The 20,988-nt window shown below is 35.2% G+C and overlaps 1 protein-coding gene across 1 annotated transcript; it reads left to right on the forward strand.

Annotated features, from left to right (window-relative positions):
* Nucleotides 1-651: 651 nt before the first annotated feature.
* LOC115229962 (cytochrome c1, heme protein, mitochondrial) lies at nt 652-20,459 on the forward strand. The gene is made up of 8 exons (XM_029800222.2): nt 652-805; nt 11,804-11,845; nt 13,297-13,442; nt 15,910-16,036; nt 16,303-16,473; nt 17,920-18,067; nt 19,332-19,432; nt 20,163-20,459. The coding sequence occupies exons 1-8, from the start codon at nt 734-736 to the stop codon at nt 20,262-20,264; spliced, it is 909 nt and encodes a 302-aa protein (XP_029656082.1). The 5' UTR covers nt 652-733; the 3' UTR covers nt 20,265-20,459.
* The last annotated feature ends 529 nt before the right edge of the window (nt 20,460-20,988 follow it).

The raw sequence follows: 20,988 nt of genomic DNA on the forward strand, positions 1-20,988 counted from the left end.
TCAAGTGTTAACAAAAGAGATACAATTACTATACAAATACACGAAAGGCAATTACTTTTCTTCAAAATTATGGTCTTTGTCATGGCATTCGACTTCGTGTAGTGACTGCATGAAGCTCACTAAAGAATCCCGTTGTACAGAGGATGCTTACGGAGATAAACCTAAGACGACTTCGTTGAAAGAAATTCATTGCGAGCAGTCACATTTAATGTCGGAGGCGGGGCACAAACGCATAGTAACGTCGTTCAGTCGAGAATATTTAATATTACGCCTTTCTTAACGACGGATATAAACAATCACTAAAAAAAAAGATTGAATCTATTTTTTCAAAACTTATTTAAAAAATAGACTCACTTTTTGCCCGGTTCAACATTTTCACCTTCTTTGCGAAGGAAAACCCATTCGCAAAAGAAAACACTCTTTAACTTTGGGAAACACCTTTACTTTTAACAAAGTAAACACTTTCATGGGGCCCTGGCAACAAAGAAGCACCGAAAGTGGGAACAGAGTTTTCTAATAGTTTACCACTGAAACATGACAAGTCATATTGTTCAACTGGTGATCGATAAAATCAGTTTCATATACGACATGTCATTCTCGCATTCTCAAAGTTTTCAGAATTAACCTCTTGGAAAGTAATTAGAGTGACCTGAAAGGGGAGGTAATTCCAGCGTTTGAAGCCTGCGCTCGTGCGTAGCCTCGTTGTGGTTGTACTCCCTCTCTTCTGTTCGACATGGCTTCGCTGCTCAATAATGGGCTGAGGCCCGTTTTATCACGGTGGCCGGCCAACTTTCATATTCAAAAGGTATGATTAAAAAGTTTACTTTTCATGCTTTTTTCATTATCTCATTTCATTAAAATCAAAATACATTCTATATCATAGTCCTTTCAAGATTTCTAAACCAGTACTGTCTTTCCACAATGTCACTCGAAGGTCTAATATTATGAAGGTCTTTCAGATGATAGTAGTTACTCATTATTTTAACCTTTTCATCTCCAGTTTCACTGTTCATTCAACATTCATTCAATTAATTGCTAATAATTCATTATGAACCGTTTTAATGATATAGTCTTTACCGTTATAGGTTTAAATTTTGGAATCTCCAGTAATTCATTCTCATTATCAATACACACACATCACATCATACACACATAGATTGATGAAGTTTTAAATTCTCAAAATTAAAAAAAAAATTATTACTCAATCCCTTTTTTATATTTGTTAAAATTGTTCTTTATGTATTGAGATCTATGAATTACGGATCATACATTGTATATTTCATTTTATTTCGTTTAACGTTATTTTCTTATTGTTTTGTTATTAATAACTGACTTTGCCCACAATCTAATATTTTGTGCTAATAACGAGTGAACCATATGTATATATATATATATATATATATATACGTAGGTGTAAACATATTCTGTTTCACCTTACATTCTTAGATACTATTTACGTGTATGTTTTGAACTAGACGAATTTTAATTGAATATTTTTATGCAGTGTTGTGTAATCAGATTTAAAGCAGAATAAAAATGATCTTCAAAGCACTACACACCTTTCTCAATATAATGTTGAATGAAATTAGAATTAATTCGACACCTAGAGATAAAAATAATACGATATATTGAATGTTCTGTCTGCTTTTGCTGTAAAAAGATGACTTAATTTCCTTTTGAATCAGTGTCATTTAATATTTTTTTCTAAATATATTCCAACCCTCTCTTTTTCCTTCTTTTAGAATTATAGCGGTTATATAGCTTAACTCCGGAATCTTCAGTCTAACTGAATGTTTTGACATTGACCTTTACGTTGTCAATTGATAGAAAATAAGAGCCATTGGTATTGGAGGTGGTTGGTTTTGTACGACCTTTGCAAAGGATAGTTTCTTTTTAGTGTTCTTATTTAAAGTAAATCTTGAAAATATGTTCTTTTCTCACTCTGAATAACACCATGTTAAAATGAAATATGGATTTAATTTAGAAACCGCAATTAATATTTAGTTTTAAAATCAATATCTATAAAAGAAAAATAATTATAAAGTATCAATATTTGTGATTGTCAGGTGGGCATAAAAAGTCACTAGAACCTAAAAAAACTAGTGGTATCCGCTTATTTAGCTTCTAGTATCTTATAAGCAATACATTACTGGAACTCACTTGAGATAACACATTAAATATTTAAGATCGCTAGTTTCTTTCTTTGATTTTCTTATCATAGAAATCCTAATCGATTTATGAAAGCATTCGTCTGTACAAAAATTTAATACTAGGTATTTTCATTGAGGACTTGTTACACTTCTTTTCATGTGCCACTGTAAAAAGTAAATAATATACATACTAAAATTAATTCCTTTAGATAAATTATCAGCATTCAACGTCCGTTTTCTTTGCTGGCATGGGTTTAACAGGAGCTGCTTTGGCACGGTTTGACATGGTTGGGTGCTCTTCCCAACGCCAACCACTTTACAGTGTATTGGATACTTTTCACGTAACACCAACACCGGCGAGGTCACTATCTTATAAGACAAATATCACTCGGCTAGGACAGGAAGTCGTATTGAGATAGGTGGCTTTGTGCTAGATGACGAGAGGTTAAAAAGTGTAATAGAGAGATAGAGATAAGTATCGTGCTATAGAGGAGATACATTTTGTGGAAGATGTCAATACAATAAACTCAGTTATTTTCAGTTGGATTTTCTAAAGTATTTTATGTAATGCCTTGACAAATAGATTGTATCTAATTCTATTGCTGCTGCTTTAATAATTCTCTTGTTATTATATATGTCCCACCCTGGTCAATAGGTATTTGGAAAAACAATTGAATGATTGGTCATGACCTGCAAACATTATGTTCTACATAATGTTATTCAGAGTGAGAAATTTTGGATTCCAAAACAGTTCTGCAATATGACAATTGAAAGTAGCAACTACCATCTCACCTTGGGTCAGAGATTCAAAATTTAAGTGAATCTAGAGACTCACTTTGTGTTTTAGCCATGATAACCTCAATCTCTGCCCAATTTAATTGTGGAGTTTGGTCTGCTAGCAAAATAAGCATTTTTCTTTACCAGTTATTGTGCAGAAACCTTAAGTTTGAATGAATGAGTTGTTAGTTGCTTAAAAATGAATTAGGGCCAGCATTGAAGAATTGTGGAAAGATTTCTTCTCAGCTTTCTGATCTTTGATCTTGAGCAATCACATTGGAATTTAGGAGTGAATGTCCTATGGAAAATCTATATGACTACTTGGCAAACTGTAGAAATTGGAAGGTTTTGACTTAAAAATTATTAAGGTGAACTAGGCCATTATAAAGGCAGTGGCAGGAATTACAAAAACTTAATACTAGAGGTACACTATAAAATGCACATTCTGATATGCAGTGTGACATGTTGAAATAGCTTCATTGCTCAAGCTGTTTCTATATATTGTGCTGTTATGTAATCTCAAATCAACTCTAATCAAGCACTCATTTAGTATGCAGCAAATCTCTGAATGATGGCATATGACCCACAGGTCCGTCTTCCCAGTCATACACTATCTTTGTCTAATTGAGGATCATACTGCACACTATGACATGCAGTGATGAATTGTAAGGTGTACAGCATGACAGTCTGGACTTATTCCACTATCCTGTCTATCCCTGTGCAGCATGACAGTCTGGACTTATTCCACTATCCTGTCTATCCCTGTGCAGCATGACAGTCTGGACTTATTCCACTGTCCCATCTATCCCTGTACAGCATGACAGTCTGGATTTATTCCTCTGTCCCGTCTATCCCTGTACAGCATGACAGTCTGGACTTATTCCTCTGTCCTGTCTATCCCTGTACAGCATGACAGTCTGGACTTATTCCACTGTACAGCATGACAGTCTGGACTTATTCCTCTGTCCCATCTATCCTTGTACAGCATGACAGTCTGGACTTATTTCACTGTCCCGTCTGGACTTATTCCTCTGTCCCGTCTATCCCTGTACAGCATGACAGTCTGGACTTATTCCACTGTCCCATCTATCCCTGTACAGCATGACAGTTTTGGATTTATTCCTCTGTCCCGTCTATCCCTGTACAGCATGACAGTCTGGACTTATTCCACTGTTCCGTCTATCCTTGTACAGCATGACAGTCTGGACTTATTCCTCTGTCCCGTCTATCCCTGTACAGCATGACAGTCTGGATTTATTCCCCTGTCCCGTCTATCCCTGTACAATTGTAGATTATTGTAGTAGACACTATAGAGGCAGACAAACTGGAGTACAGCAGTTACTGTTCCTCTGCACTTGGGGGTGGTGAGTGTCCAAGAACAGTGTTAGGGGCAAGTGAGGCTATTGATTTTGCAACCATTTCTTTGTTTGTGTTCCACATGCTTGTCTGGGGTGAGTAGGGAAAATAATGCTTTCTAAGATGTACTAGGTCAGTGATTCTCAACCAGGGTCCATATAAGATTTTCGGGGCTCCACATAATAAAATAATAAATTGGGGTTCCACAATATTTTCAGGGCCCCTGAAAGAATTTTGCTTTAGATGTATGTATTGCAAGAAACAGATTTCTCTCTCTCTCTCTCACAGGTTAATGTGTGCAAAACTAAACAGGAGTTTTGAAAGAAGTTTCTATAAAACTAGTCTTTGAACATTGAATAGCTATGGGGGTCCACCAGATTGAAATAGTAATCAAAGGGGTCCATGGATAAAAAATAGTTGAGAACCCCTTCTCTAGGTGTTTGGAGGTAATTTTTTTACCTGTAGTGACAATAATTGTAGGGGACAGAAGCTTGTTGCAGAAACACACTGCTTCTTACATTCCAGGTGGTTAGCTCCATTAGTCTGGTAGTGGTGGCTACCAGTAAAACCAACACAACCATCACTGCCACTATCATCAGTTAACAATGATAATAATGATACCATCACTTATTAAGTCAACTGTTGGACACTAGTCACCGCCATCAACAACAACAACATAGTCTCAGCCATGGATATGGTGGAGGTTGGTACAGGCAAAAATCACCACAATTGCAACCAACACCAGTACTGCCATATCTACTGTGACCACAGACACCAGCAGGAGCAGCATTAACAGCAGCTAAATATAGCAGCAGCATCAAAAGCCTGAGTCTCACTGGAAGAGAAAAAAAAAAGATTTGAGAGAAGCTAGAAATGTCTTGTTTGTAGAGAAGACAGAAAGGTCACATTAGCTATAACCCAGCACCCATGCATGAAAGGACAGAAAAAATGGCATTGTATCAATACATGGCAAGAAAAACCTTCACAGACTCGGGTAGAGAAATGTTTGTTGGGTATTTGTAGTGTCACTCATTCCAGGTGGAGGTACAATTTCTCTCAGAAACCCATATGCTACCTTGTGTATAGGTGAAGACTTTTTCATCATACCAACTTATATGTACTAGCAAAGGTAAAGTGGTGGGTGGATATGTTGTCAGAAACAAACATTTGGTGGTTAATGTCATGTGTTGTACTGCAAGAAGATATTATGCTGGATATGAAAAGATTCTGTCAGGAAAACCAGTCAGGGGTAGGCCTGAAAGTCTGATCTAGATAAAACAAGATAGCCAACCAAATGGACTTTCCGTATAGCACTCAATGCATGTTGTGGTGGAAGGTAGAACTGTCAATAAAGCTTGTATTAAACAATGGTTTTTCATTTATCATATTGCTGGATGAATCACCTGACATAACTGAAGAAGCTCAACTAATTACATTCAATAGATTTGTTTGTAAAAGAGACATGAAACAATTTTTATTTTTGTAAGCCATTTCCAGAAACGAAAATAAAAAAAATGAAGCTATTTTTCTTTACAGTTATTGCTGATTGTCATGGAAAGTCTGGCTGGTGTTCCTCCTCTATGATAGGAAATTTGTGAGGATTTTATGCCATGACCTAGCAAAAGAAATCTGTGATTGTTTTTACACATTCCTTCCATCATAGAGAACCCTTTTCAAAATTCATTAGATATACTGGTTCAGATAACGGTTAATTACATCAAAAGTAGGTTGTTAAAATGAGTCATTTCCTTCATTCTGTTCCTCTATGGAAGTTACTTGCACAGTTTCTATTGCATATGAGTGTGGGGTTGTTATCTCAAAGAAGGCTGTTTCAGAGGTTTTATGAACTAAGGTTTCTTTTTTTCGTATTTAAAATGTAGTGCAATAAAGTTGCATTTTTAGCAAACATTTTCCAAACATTGAACACAATAAGAAAGGAAAGAATGAAAACATTCTAACTTGTACTATTGTATGTCCAAACATATCTATGTTGATATGTTTTTTATATTGGGCTAATTTAGTGTCTTTATTTAGGAGAGAGTGAGACTAATATAAGAATGTTGAGAATTTTCCAAGATATGTGTGTTTAATGTATTTTTCTTTCAGACAAATTTCATACATGACATTAAGCTCAACTTATTTATTTTTCGAACTATTTAATAATAGGTCTTATGATTTTCAATGTAAGTTAGCGGGTATTTTTCATGTTTTATCAATCTATCTTATCAGACAGAAAATTGTTTTAAAATTCTCTATTACCATAGAGGTCTACATCCGTGGTTGACTTCATCCGTGCATGCACCTACAGCTTCAGTGTGTGCCACAGTACCCTCCTACTTCGATTTGCATACAATTCCATGTCAGCAATTTCTTCCCTGAATGTTCAATTCTACAACTTAACATGAAAATTCAACCCAGGAAGATTTTTTACCAGTAAAACCAACACAACCATCACTGCCACTATCATCAGTTAACAATGATAATAATGATACCATCACTTATTAAGCCAACTGTTGGACACTAGTCACCGCCATCAACAACAACAACATAGTCTCAGCAACAAATTATCTCAAACTACACCTACTATCTTCGAAAAGGAAGAACATATTGGATAATGTGGTTCTAGTTACATTATTTTTGAAAAATATGGGACTGTCACTGCTGGAAAGCATTTGTTCATAGGCCTGCTAGATCAGGTCTGGTTTGAGTCAAACCACACCAACAAAATGGTAGAAACTATCTTCTTTGCTATATCTGACTATCTTCTGTGCAATCAAAACCTACAACAAATTTGAAGTGGATAACTAGAGCTGATCCTGTTGTATACAGGTAAAAAAAACAGTTTACTGTTTCTACTGGAAATGTTACTTTGTCAGTAACTGTGAGGCAATTGTTTCTGCACAATATGTGGCATCAAGCTCTCAGTACTCCCCACTGTTGCTGCTCATTCATGCCTCTAAAAAAATACTAATAAACTTTTGCATGTTTATTGCTCATTTTCAACTTAATGTTATCTTTGACATTTACAGCAGTGGATTCTCCTAGCTCTTTTTTCTCCACCTCCCAAGCTCACAAGTTTATCTTTGGCTGGTAAAGAACTGCTACATCTTCAACTTCTTTGCTAATGTTTTGTATTCAGCCACTAGTATGCTAACATTCGAACAAAACATTAAATATAAACAATTTCATTCAGTCGGTTATAATCACTGTCTTTTCTCCTCAAACCAACAAATAAGCAAGGCTTGCATTTGATAAGCACTCATAACTACATATTAAAAAATATTCTTCACTGTTGTCATTAATGTATGCATGTATTTTGCAATATTATTATTGTGAAAAAGTGTTGCTGTAAAACTGAAAGCATTTTTAGCACATTTGTTTTTCTTGTGCACTGAAATAACTTGCTAAAAATGCAAAATTCCAAAGAAAGTGAGAAAATCGTTTTGATGAGTTATTGATAAAATATTTGGATTTTCTTTCTTCAGTAGTTTCTAAGATTCTTCAGGAAATAAAACTAATTTACTAACATCTTGGTTGTTGAATGGGGAAAATGATAGCATTATACAATAAACATCTTACTAGTGCTTCAATTTTTTTGTGAAATACTGTTGTTGTGTTATGATGTAGTATACAAAGTGTTAAATTCTGTTGTTCTTTGAATAGTGCATTGGTAGAGTTGATGAGATTGTTGATTTCATTGTGACCGCAAGTTGTTTATGTGTATTTGAGGATGGTGTGCAAATGTTATCTCATGCTATGTAGAAGTTAATTGTTTTAATGTCATTGGGCTAGGATGACAATGTGTGAGTGTTAATGAAGTGGTTACATGCTGTAATTAAAAATTTTTTCATTAGTAAACGAAACTGTGGAATAGTTTATATACAGTCTTTTCTAGACAAAAAAAATCTTTGTATTTCTTAAAATGATGGTTTATGGAAGAAATATCTATTTAAAATCTTTATCTCTATGCATTTTCTACTTTTCTGTTATTATTTAAGGTGACAAGCTAGCAGAATCGTTAACACTCCAGGCAAAATACTTAGTGACATTTCGTCCATCTTTACTTTGTGAGTTCAAATTCCACCGAGGTTGACTTTACCTTTCAGGATCAATTAAATAAGTACCAGTTGATCAATGGGATCAATGTACCCCCTCTCCCGAAATTGCTGGCCTCGTACCAAAATTTAAAACCATTATTATTATTATAAAGCAGTGAGCTGGCAGAATTATTATCATGCCGGATAAAATACTTAATGATATATCTTCCTGCTTTACATTCTAAGTTCAAATGCTGCTGGGGTCAATGTAATCGATTTACCCCCTCACTCGAAATTGTTGGCCTCATGCCAAAATTTGAAACTATTTATTATTATTACTTGTGAGAAGAGTTCAAATTCCACCAAGGTCAATTTTGCCTTTCATCATTTCAGGAACGATGAAATAAGTAGCAGTCGAGCATTGGGGTCAGTGTCATTGATTAGTCCCCTCTCTCAAAATTTCAGACCTTGTACCTTCACTGGAAAGGATTACTATGAGTGGAACTTACAATGATGGAATGTGTCTCCCATGTCTTGTTCTGGATTACATTTTATGGATTTAAAAATATTTTGAATGACTCTTTTGCGTAAATTTGTTGTTTTGAACAAAAGTGAACAGTTTATTTGTTAACTCTCCTACCCTGGTTGAGTGAATAAAGACTCTTGTTATTTGAAATTGTCAGCAAGAAATACTTTTTCAAACAAAAGCTTTGGCAATTGCACAGCCAACACACAAGCAAAGAAAAATATTGCAAAACAACTCATATTTTGAAATGATTTTAGTTCTACCAGTTTTTTGTTGTGCAAAGAACAAACTTCAATTTGACATAGAAAAAAATGGGCTCCTCACACATTTTACTTGCCTTCTTTCTGTCCATCTGTCACTGTTCATATTGAAAATGGTGCATCTAAAAACACCCACCAGTGTATTTTCAGTTGGCCAAGCTTAAAATCACCTAACATCTTCTGAAATTTTGTGTTTTATGCTAGGGTAAATTACTGATGTGATCTTCACCAATGTCCACAATAATAAGGGAGAAAGGATAAAGATATGAGGGTATACATCATAAACATCTAAGTACAGCACAAACAGAAAAATGCCCACAAGATATGGTACAGATATTAATTATTAAGAAGGAAACAACTTCAGACATTTGTTGCTGTCTGCAACAGTAAGATGAAGGCTAGTGAATCATTACAACCACTTGCACATCCTAAGATTTCATGTTGATTTCACTGTATTTGGGAAAACAGGTGACAAATCCAAGCCACCAACATGATACACCACAGAGGCCAAGCCAGAGGAAAGCTATGGTAGAGGAACACAGAAGTCCACTTGTGGTAGCACAAAATGTGAATGTTTCTGGGGTTCCATGTGTTGGTCTTACCTGAGGATTTTGCTGAAACCTTAGATAACTCTTGGTTCAAAGAGTGCAAAAAAATGTGAAGGAAGACTGCCAGTGCACTACAAATTTGACATAACAGACCACTTCAAGGTTTTCTGCCCTATGGCAACAACAACTTTTAGATGAACCCTTCAACTAATGTTCGAATGTGGACATGGTCAAATTGCAGCATTTCATTCAGGTCGTGCTTAGAGTTTTCATCAGGCTAGCAAATAGGCTTAACCCTTTTGTTACTGTATTTATTTTGAGATGCTCTGTTTCTTTCAATTACTTAAAATGTAACAAAGAATTTAGTAAAATAACTTAGTTGTCATTCAGCTAGTATTAGGAACATAAATTGTGGCTAAGGTTTGGTGGAAGATTTTAATTCAAAACTTATGGAAACAAGACATTTGTACTTAGAGCCAGAGCTGGTTTCAGCCAGGTTGGTAATGAAAGGATTAACATAAGTTGTCCACAGCTTTAGGTAGTTGGTTAAATGCATTACTAATTTGTGGCCTTTACTATCAGCTTAGAAAAGACCAATAGATGGACCTGGACAGGAAGTTGAAACATCTTTCATTGTGCAGATACTTCAGTGACCAGATTAGAGAACTAATTAAATGGGAAATAACAGGGACTATCAACATGTTGATGATTAAAGAGAAAAATAGAGTAACATTTTAACTTTTAACAAAGAGATAGCTTATAGAGAATAGTATAGTACAAAAGAAACACATCTGTCAAAAGATGAACCACAAATGATGTGCTGTGCAGGAATAACCATGTGAAACATGAATACATGAAAGTCTCTCTATGTACTTCAGTTGTAAGGATGCATTGCTGAGGACCTGAAGAACAGAGATGTGATAGAGATCTTCAGGCCCACAACTCAACTAAATGCAAGATGCTTGCCAAGAGGTTGGTGTGAAGATATACAAACTCTTGAGTGATAGCTTGTGGATCTGTCCTCAACAATCTTCTCATCATTGTTGGGCCAGTTGAGAATAGGTCTGGCTTCAGTGGAGTATTGGTCAGTTTGACTTAGTTCAGTTCTTTTGACAAAGTTGTGTACCTCTATCTAGTGGCTGAACTTAGAGCAGTTGGTTTCAATTCTGTTTTCAGAGGCTTGATTACTACAGCACCTGTTCAGTGATCAAACTAAATGGCCACCTTTCAAAACCATTTTGCACCACACACACACACCGGTCTGTCAAGCATGTGTTGGTGCTGGTAACCATTGCTGCAAAATATGGAAACTTCAAAGGACATCCCACTTGAACTAAGTCATAGGAGTGTTATGTCCCCATGCACAGATGATATCACTGCCATGGCAATCAGCTGAATCAATAGTGAAAATTAACCTACCACTTTCATTGGCAGGATGGTGTGGTTAGTCTTCCTCTGACTACTAACTGTAGTGAAAGAAGTTGTGTAATGACATGTTTAAGAAGTTTGAGGACAGCTGTTTTCCTCTTTGGCTAAGCTCTCATCTCATCTGCTTCTTCAAGAAGCACTTGAAGGAGAGGGCAGAAGGAGGAGCATTGCCTTTTGTTGTGTTAACAAAAAGTGGATAGAAGTAGCAAGATTGATGAGTTGAAGAAGCCTATTCTGACTGTGCTTTTATTAATAGGGGATAATAAACAAAAGAAATCCTTTCTGTTTCTTTCTTCCTGTTTGGATACCTTTCGATGCAACAGAGTAATCTGTGACTTTGTATGGGAACTTACCTATGAAATACCACCCTAGGTGGTCTTCAGCAGGGTTATGTTTTTATTGATTTTGCAGTTTTTTTTATTCAATATAAATCTCACTTTGTGCTATATTTCATCCTTATACTGCCACCAACACCTTACAAAAAAAAATTATTATTCATGAGAGTAGTGGATTGGATTGACAGACTTGTAAGAGCATTGAACAAAATAGCTATTTGCTCCAGCCTTTTACATTCTAAGTCCAGCTATCTCCAAGGTCATCTTTACCTTTCATCTTTCTGAAGTCAATAAAGTACTAATCAAATACAAGTCAGTACAGTCATCTGTTTATCTCTCTCTAAATTTATGGCTTTATCTTATGTAAGAATTTTTTTTTTTTCCAGGCTGGTATCTCTTTTCAAAACCCTGGCACAAGAAAGAAAGTAGTAAGTAAATTCTTTTCTACATTGCATTATAAAGAAGACATTGATAGAACCTAAATGGTCAGCATTTATTGATAATCTTACAATTAATGTTGCCTCTAAAGATTTTTTGAGTCCTCTTAATTAGCAGAACGATTAACAACAAAATATCAATATGAAATATTTTTCCTGAGCTCAATTTAGTTTACCAAACTAACAAAAACTGGTTCTACTTCATTTTCACTAAACTGTTAACTGTAAGAAGAACCTTCTTTGGTGCACAATTTCATCAAAATCTGTCCTATTAGTGGAAAGAGTGATATAAAACAGCTCATCACCATCAAAAATATTAGAAGGCCTTATGCATTGAGTTTCAGTGAGAGAAATCCAAATGGTTTAATTGATATCTCTGTAGTGTCTGAGCAACAGAGAGAATTAAGTCTTGCTGATTTAAAAGGAAATATATAACAAAAAGAAATAAAATGTTAGTGGTGGTGGGATGTGATGATTAATATTGTATGCTTAGTAAAAATAGATTCATTACTTTCAATTAAACATTAGAGAATGACGTGCATATATCTATCTGTCTATCAACCAATGAAGGAGCTTTTATGTGGTAACTCGATTTGCTTGAAAAAAAAACAGCCAAATTGCTTTCAGAACCTTATATATAGGAGGCTTTGTATGAAATTACTCATATCACAGTAAGAAGCTTTGCTAGTGTCAAGGGAAAAATTTAAGAAAATTTTCAAGGATCTAATTTTGTGTAGTCCTATATACATTGAGCTTGAAAGGGGAATTACTAATGAGTCATGGATTGAATACTTTTGTTGAACATAGGTTTGCAGACCAAGAGTTTTAAATAACAACCTTGATCATTACCAGCATCGCCTTACTGGCATGTGAAACACATTTGAGCGAGGTCGTTGCCAGTGCAGGTGGCACGTAAAAAACACCATTTGAGCATGGCCGTTGTCAGTACCGCTTGACTGGCCCTCATACTGGTAGCACGTAAAAGCATCCACTACACTCTCAGTGTGGTTGGTGTAAGGAAGGGCATCTAGCTGTAGGAACTCTGCCAAATCAGATTGGAGCTTGGTACAGCCATCTGGTTCGCCAGTCCTCAGTCATATTGTCCAACCCATGCTAGCATGGAAAGCGGACGTTAAACAATGATGATGATGATGAACCAAAGTATAACTAAGAGCTAACTCAACCAGTTACTGGGTTGGAGTACATAAGAAATGAGAAACCCACCTCTTACACAAGACCACATTGGATTATACAAAGGAGAGAATAGAAAATTTGATATCAAGCAACAATTATTTAACAAATTTTTGTAAACCTTTTAAATTAAATATTAAAGATATTAGTAATAATTTTCTGTGATATTAACTAAGCTCTGTATGAAAAAAAAAACACGCATGCACACACACGCAGATTTATATATAATTTTTTTTCTATCTTTGTTTTAGGTTTATACACTTGTTGGATTAACTGGTTTGGGAGCTGCCACTTATGCTGTAGCTGTAAATCAGGCTGTGTTTGCATCTGGCGCACTGCATCCTCCAAAGTATGCCTGGAGACATCAGGGAATATTTGATGCGTTTGACCATGCGAGGTAAGGTATTGTTTGCTCACAAATTAGCCATGACCATCACATAATTTTGTATATCTAGAGCAACACTGTTTAATGTGTCTTTTTTTTTGTTGTTCAAGCCGGTAGGATTAATGTTAGGATGAGCTGGATGCTATTTCTAATAGATTCACCAACTAGATAGATGCTCTCCTGTATCTCTTCAAACCAACCCCCAAAAACAAACATTAACCTATCAGCTGGATTATTTATGTCTGTGGTTGGTTGGTATATTTATTCTGGTACTCAGTTTAACACCAGCATCTGGCCTTTGGCCCCCAGTTTGAGGATAATCCCTAAGTACTGATTTTCTCCTCCATTTACTCCACCAATTTCAGCAGCTAGCAAAAAGCCATCAGTGTTGCCTTCCCTCCTCAGTTTAAGCCATACAAAATATATATATTTTTCACCCAATTCTGGGTACATTTTCATTGCTTAAAATATCTTCATTTAGGTTTTGTAAAATCGGATATTCATATCATTCAATGCACCTTTTCGTTAAGTGATTGATTTACATTAAAAATCCACCTACTGCACAGAAAATGTGGTTTTCTGTAAACACTCTCCCTCTTTGCATTATCTTTTTTGCATTGCATAGCTGCATTTACAAGTTGTCAAGTTCCCTTATTTTATCATTTACAAGATATCGAGATTTAACATGGTAGGGAATTTACTGTTGTTTTATACACAATGGTTATATTTCCTGTATATATATTTACATACAAATGTAAAACACAACTTACTTGGAGATCCTATGCACCTACAGGTGTGTGTGTGTGTATATATATATATCATCATCATCGTTTAATGTCTGTTTTCCATGCTGGCATGGGTTGGACGGTTTGACTGAGGTCTGGAGAGCCAGCAACTGCACCAGGCTCCAATCTGATCTGGCAATGTTTCTACAGCTGGATGTCCTTCCTAATGCCAACCACTCTGAGAGTGTAGTGGGTGCTTTTTACATGTCACCAGCACAGGAGCCAGTCAGGCGGGCCTGGCAACGATCACGTTCAGATGGTGCTTTTTATGTGCCACTGGCTTGGGAGCCAGTCAGGCAGACCTAGCATCGCCCATATTTGGATGGTGCTTATTACGTGCCACCAGCACAGGAGCCAATCTGGTGGTACTGGCATCGGCCACATTTGGTTGCTGCTTTTTACATGCCACCGGCACAGGAGCCAGCCAGGGACACTGCCCCCAGCTACGATATTGGTTTTACTTGACTCAACAGGTCTTCTCAAGCATATCATATCACCTGATATTCTTAACAGGGTATTCTTAATAGGGCCAGACATGTGTGGCTGCAATCTCACTTTAGTTGCCGGGTCTTCTCAATCACAGCTTATCTCCAAAGGTCCCAGTCTCCTGTCATTGCCTCTGTGAGGCCAAATGTTCGATCTGCTAAATTTTATTTGAATGTTCACAGAGTTAACTCAATGTAGAAGTGATAAAAAATACTTATATAACAATGCTTTTCTCACATAACTTATACAACACAGAATCAGAAAATAAATATTTAGAGATATTTGAACAAATTCTTCTTGATGGCATTTTGGTTTATTGACCACTACTATGCTACTTCATCTCACATAATTTCCACATATGTCCTTCTCTCAGAAACTTATTAAACCTCATCTGTTTCAACGTTAAACCATTGAATCTATCTATCTATATCTTTCTTCTCTACTAGGATGAAAAATATAATTTCACTGATGTCAATTCAGATTTATTTTAGACACAGAATTATCTGAGTATATGTAATATAGTTATAAACATACCAACAAGAAAATGTGGATTGGATTACTACCAAATACCTATTTTGATTTTTTTTTTTTTTTTTTTGTACCTATTTTGATTTTTTTTTGTTTTGTTGTTGTTTTTTGGGGAGGGAGGATTTTTTCAGTTCTAGGAAATATAAATCATATAAAAGTGATATAATTCTAATTATTACTGTTTAATAATCATAAACGAAGCTGCATGGGGATTACTAATTTCAGGTCAAGGGGCAAAAAATTAGAAGCATATTTAACTGATTAAAACAAAGAGATCTATGAAAGAAAATAAATAATAAATAGGAACACATGGATATTAGGATGAAAAATATTATATCAATGATGTATATTCAAGTCACTTTGAATCATTGAGTGTAGTCTCAAGTCTCCCTGTATACATTTTTGTTTTCTCTGACATGTAGAAGTTAAAGTTTGAATTCACACTTAATTTAAAAAGAAAAATGTATTCTCAAATCCATCCTTAAATAGTATAGATTAAATCATTTGGTTTACCTAAGATAGGGCATAAATAAAAGTGTAAAAAAAGTGAAATGCGCAGATAATATTGAACACTTATAAAGATACTTTTATAGTATGTCCTTTTTGTTTTCAATCCACATTTCAGCTCATAAAATTTTGATTTTTACTCTTAACTAATTTTTCATAGTTTTATTATTCAGTATTCGCCGTGGTTACCAGGTTTATAAACAAGTATGTGCAGCATGTCACAGTATGCGGTATTTGTGTTACCGTAATCTCATAGATGTTTCCCATACTGAAGATGAAGCACGAATTGAAGCCGAAGAAGTAAATATCTTCCTAATTATTATATCTGGATTGTCACCAAATAGCCTATGTCAAGCTAATGCACATATCAGTAGACATTTACAATTCCTATCAAAATTAAATCAAAAGTAAGACTTAATAAAACCTCTCTAGATTGTGCTTAAAGAGTGTCCTTATAGTATTTATTAACTTGGTATATTTAAACTCTTTAAGTTAATTCAAATTTGTAAGCATGTGTTAAATCAGTTTTTAATTTTAATTGAAAAAAATTTTTTTCTCGTTTCTAGATCCAGGTGCTTGATGGGCCTGATGATGATGGCAATATGTTTGAACGCCCTGGAAAATTATCAGACAGGTTTCCAAAGCCCTACGCAAATGATGAAGCAGCTAGATCAGCTAACAATGGAGCACTCCCACCTGACTTGTCTTTAATCACTTCAGCTAGGGAAGGTGGAGAGGTACGTTTCTTTTCTCAAATTTGTTTTCCTCCTCTGTTTTCCAATTCTCCATTTTTTATTCCTGTTTTTATTTTTAATAGTATTTTCAGAAGATAAGAAATTATATGCCTGTCAGTGTAAGAATTTCAGTGTTGAAGACAAGCTGACACTCATTTACTAGGTGTTTTGATGTGTACCAGTATCATCATCATCATCGTTTAAAGTCCGTTTTCCGCACTAGCATGGGTTGGACGGTTCGACCGGGGTCTGGGAAGCCAGGGGCTGCACCAGGCTCCAGTCTGATCTGGCAGTGTTTCTACAGCTGGATGCCCTTCCTAACGCCAACCACTCCGCGAGTGTAGTGGTGCTTTTTACGTGCCACCGGCACAGTTGCCAGGGGGGTCTGGCATCAGCCATGATCGGTTGGTGCTTTTAACGTGCCACCGGCTCGGAAGCCAGTCAAGGCGGCGCTGGCATCGGCCACGTTCGTGCATTGACTGACTAGAGCATGTATAGTGAAGCTCATAAATTTTGATAGATTTGTATTGTAAGAATGGAAACAATTATTATTTAGCTTTGTAATTCCATTAAAATTATACTTTCAAACATTTTATTATAATGTATTATTTAAAAATTTAGTAAAATATGACTAGTAACTATATTGATTGAACTACAAGTTGTCTTTATATCGTTTTAGGACTTATTTTGTTCTCACAAACTTTTTTAATTTAGTAGTTAGCTGTTCTTCCTGCTATCTGGCTTTCTCTTTATATATTGTGAGTAAAAAGTAGGTAAAGTTACCTTCTTGAATCCTGCCAACTCATAATTGTTGGTTTCCATGATGTATAAATTCCTCGCCTGGACTAGATGCCAGTCCATTGCAGGATTACTCATTTTTACCAGCTGAGTGGACTGGATCAACATGAAATGAAGTGTTTTGCTCAAGTACACAATGTGTGACCTGGTCTAGGATTCAAAACCACAATCTTGTGATCATGAGTCCAACACCCTAACCACTAAGCCACATTCCTCCACGTATATTGTGAGTTTTTCCTATTAGCTACCCACTTAGAATTTCAAAATGACTATGTTCGTAAACTGTCATCTGTTTCATCGACCTACTGTTTGACATAGATTCAGTTCAAAGATTTTGCTTCTCTAAAGCATGTGCATTTTTAGATATAGTTTCCTATCATATTAGAGTAACCTAGGAAGGTTACATAGGTCTGGTTTACATTCTTTTCTCCTGGTAGACAGTGACATGAACAAGTGATATTTCTATAACCAGGATTTCAAACTAGATAACAGTTTAGATTCTTTGAGAATTTACTTCTGCATTGCTTGTTGACAGAAATCAGAATTACCAATGATATTTGGTTGTAAAATAACGAAGCTACTTCCTTTCTATTTACACAGATGATGTAACATCTTACTATAAAATAAAAATTTAATTTCTTTACATTTTAGGATTACATCTTCTCTATTTTGACTGGTTATTGTGATCCTCCTGCCGGTGTTAATCTCCAGGAAGGCACACACTACAATCCTTATTTTGCTGGAGGTGCAATTGGTATGGCACAAGCTTTATACAATGAAATCATTGAATATGAAGACGGTAAGTAAATTCTGTTATCGCTGCAAAGTGTGTTTATTATTTTAATGTCATTTTTCTATGTTATAAAAGATGAATATTATTTTTGAGAAACATTATCAGCTGATCCTGATTTTACAATCAATATTTTTTAGAGACACAAAATCCATGTTTGTTCTCTGACTCACAATTGTTAAATTCACTTGGCTAATAAGTCATCTTCTCATCTTTCTGCACTCAGTTGTGTAGAAAGTAACCACCAAATGGAGACAAAGTAGAAAAGAGAAGGCATTTTAGCCTTGCAGCTTCTTTGGTGTGGATGAAGACAGTGTAAGGTAGAGAGGATTCTCGATTCTTGCTGAAAAGAAAGTAACCTCTCTAGTACTGGTGCCATAGATAAAATGCTCTCAATATTCTCTGTAAAGTGGTTAGTGATAGGAAAGGCATCCAACCTTTAGAAACTATACCATACAATTGAAATGTTATCCTGGCCCATATACAGGGGCAGTAACTCTTAAGAATTGTTTTGGATCATGATACATTCCATGACATCATAGGAAAGATGTAAAATGATGGCGAAATACCTTATTCATTCTAAACATATAGCTTGTTTTGTTCTGATACTCATCAAGATATTTTACTCTATTTACCTCTGTATAATTCAATTTTTAAATAAATGAGTGTCTGTTTCAATCCAGAAATCTCTGCAAGTGTCTAAATCTTAATACCCATCTAACTTAGTTTTTCATTCTTTTGTGTATTATTAAAACCTACCAATCTAAGGTAGTGGATTGGTGAAGCTGTAAGAACATCAAACTGGATGCCTTGCAGAATTTTACTTCAAATCCTGCGATGGCCGACTTTGGTGGTCTTAACCCATCATACAGTTTAGCACCACTACCTGGCACCTTAGGTGTCTTTAGTAGGGTCCACTCTGTTGTGTGCATTAGAGCCAGTCTTCTCGCTTCCAACAGTTTCAGAGGCCCTATAACATATCATGGGCAATGCTTTCCCTCCTGACTGAAATATTAAAAAATATAAATAAAATTGTTAAACTAGATGCCAAATGTCTGCACTGATTTAACTGAGTTGATGGTACAGCTTTATAAAAATCTCCTAAATTCATATTTTGCCCAATACTACATTAACTCATATCGTTCACCATCTCCTGCATGGATAGTCAGAGAGGTAAAAAGGACACAGTGGGTTTGTCATGATGGTTGTACATTCTACAACATAATTGCTGTTTTAAAAAAAGAACCACTATATGTAATATTTATATTTGTAGGAACACCAGCTACACAAAGCCAGTTGGCTATGGATGTGACTACTTTCTTAAAATGGGCTGCAGAGCCAGAGCACGATACTCGTAAAAAGATGGCTATGAAGGTAAGATTATTGTTGTTGTTGCCCTTCTTGACAATGTCTTGGCTTTTTTTCTCTAATGCATTAAATTTTTCATGTATGAAATCAGAATAATATTTCAAAATGTTTTGGAAATATGATGAAGTGCAAAGCATTTGTTACATAGAATCAAAATAGTAAAGTGTTTATGCTGATATTCTTGTCTATGTTAATCCATAATTTGTCTCTAAAACAATAAGACTGTTTGTCAATTAATTTAAAACAAATATAAAGAAAATCTCACTTTTAGTTTTGAGGTTGACTGAAACTGGCCATCACATCTACTAAAGACTTTTTTTTATGTTTTATCATTCTTTGCAAAGTAAACTCATACTTAATGTAACAAAGAAACTGAATAACAAAGAATGAGCTGCAGTTCATTCCTTCTATCTCATACAGAAACTAACTCTTGTAACATGTTCCTCCCTCCAATGCTGTTTATTTTTTAATTAACCTTGTGGGGAAGGAGCCAACCTTCTTTTATAGTAGTAGTATCTGTGCTAACCTTATATGATCAGATTTTTTGTCTATACAGAGCTTGGCACAATCTTCTGGTTAGTCAGTTCCTGTTAAACATCCAGCCCATGCCAGCATGGAGAAACAGGTGTTAAGCAATGATAATGATGTCAGAAAGAGGAAAAGACTTTGTTAAAAAATGTGGTGTTTAGCAAGAAAGAGTAATAATTGATATAATTCTCTTCTTTATCTTTTTCAGGCTGCTGTTATATTTGGCCTTCTGATTTCTGTGAGTTTCTATTATAAACGACATAAGTGGTCTGTGTTGAAGAGCCGAAAAATTGCTTTCAAACCTCGGTAATAATTGTCTGTTTTAGTTCAATGAAGACTTTATCTGTACGGGTAACTGCATTTGGAGATCTCTCCAATCTATGTTACTTGTTTAGTTAACAAAAAAGAAACTGATAATAAAAAAAATCAAGTTGGTTGGACTTTAACCTACCATGCATACTTCATGTCAGTTTAGTTTACAGAAAATAAAAACGTCTGCCACAAATTTTGTTTTTGTTTATTTATTTGTAATACAAAGGAAATTAAATTTATATCAGACTTTTCAAATCAGAATTGATAATCTTTTATCAGAAATCTTGGGATTGAAAGTATTTTGAGTTTTTTGAATGTTTGAATATTTGTATCTATAAAATGTGTTAGCTTAAGAATGAGATCCAAGTCTAAACATGTTATCCATTACCATTTCTAAATACAGCATGTATGTGTGTGTGTGTGTATTGAAAAGGTAGTTTTATAAATTTGGTTTTATCTTTTACTTGTTTTAATCATTGGACTGCAACCATACTAAAGCACCATGAAGGGTTTTAGTCTAACAAATTGACTGCCAGCACTTTTTTTATGAGTAGTACTTATTCTATCAACATGCTATGCTATAGAGTAGTAGATAAAGATGTTGGTTAATGCAATGCAGTCACCTAAAGGTTCTAAGTTCAATCCCAGGCAAGGCAGTAAGGTAATTCACAAATCAACTGAAGCAAAAAATGTTATGAAATGCAAAGAGTGGAATGAGAATA

This window comes from Octopus sinensis, unplaced genomic scaffold (assembly GCF_006345805.1).
Source record: "Octopus sinensis unplaced genomic scaffold, ASM634580v1 Contig13942, whole genome shotgun sequence".
In the NCBI taxonomy this organism is placed as follows: Eukaryota; Metazoa; Mollusca; class Cephalopoda; order Octopoda; family Octopodidae; genus Octopus; species Octopus sinensis.

What these genes read in the sequence shown, in the direction of transcription:
- LOC115229962 (XM_029800222.2), top strand. Translation starts at nt 734, where the DNA reads ATGGCTTCGCTGCTCAATAATGGGCTGAGGCCCGTTTTATCACGGTGG. An exon ending in CACGAATTGAAGCCGAAGAA is followed by an intron (nt 16,037 to 16,302) that starts GTAAATATCTTC and finishes TCTCGTTTCTAG; the next exon opens with ATCCAGGTGCTTGATGGGCC. An exon ending in AATCATTGAATATGAAGACG is followed by an intron (nt 18,068 to 19,331) that starts GTAAGTAAATTC and finishes TTATATTTGTAG; the next exon opens with GAACACCAGCTACACAAAGC.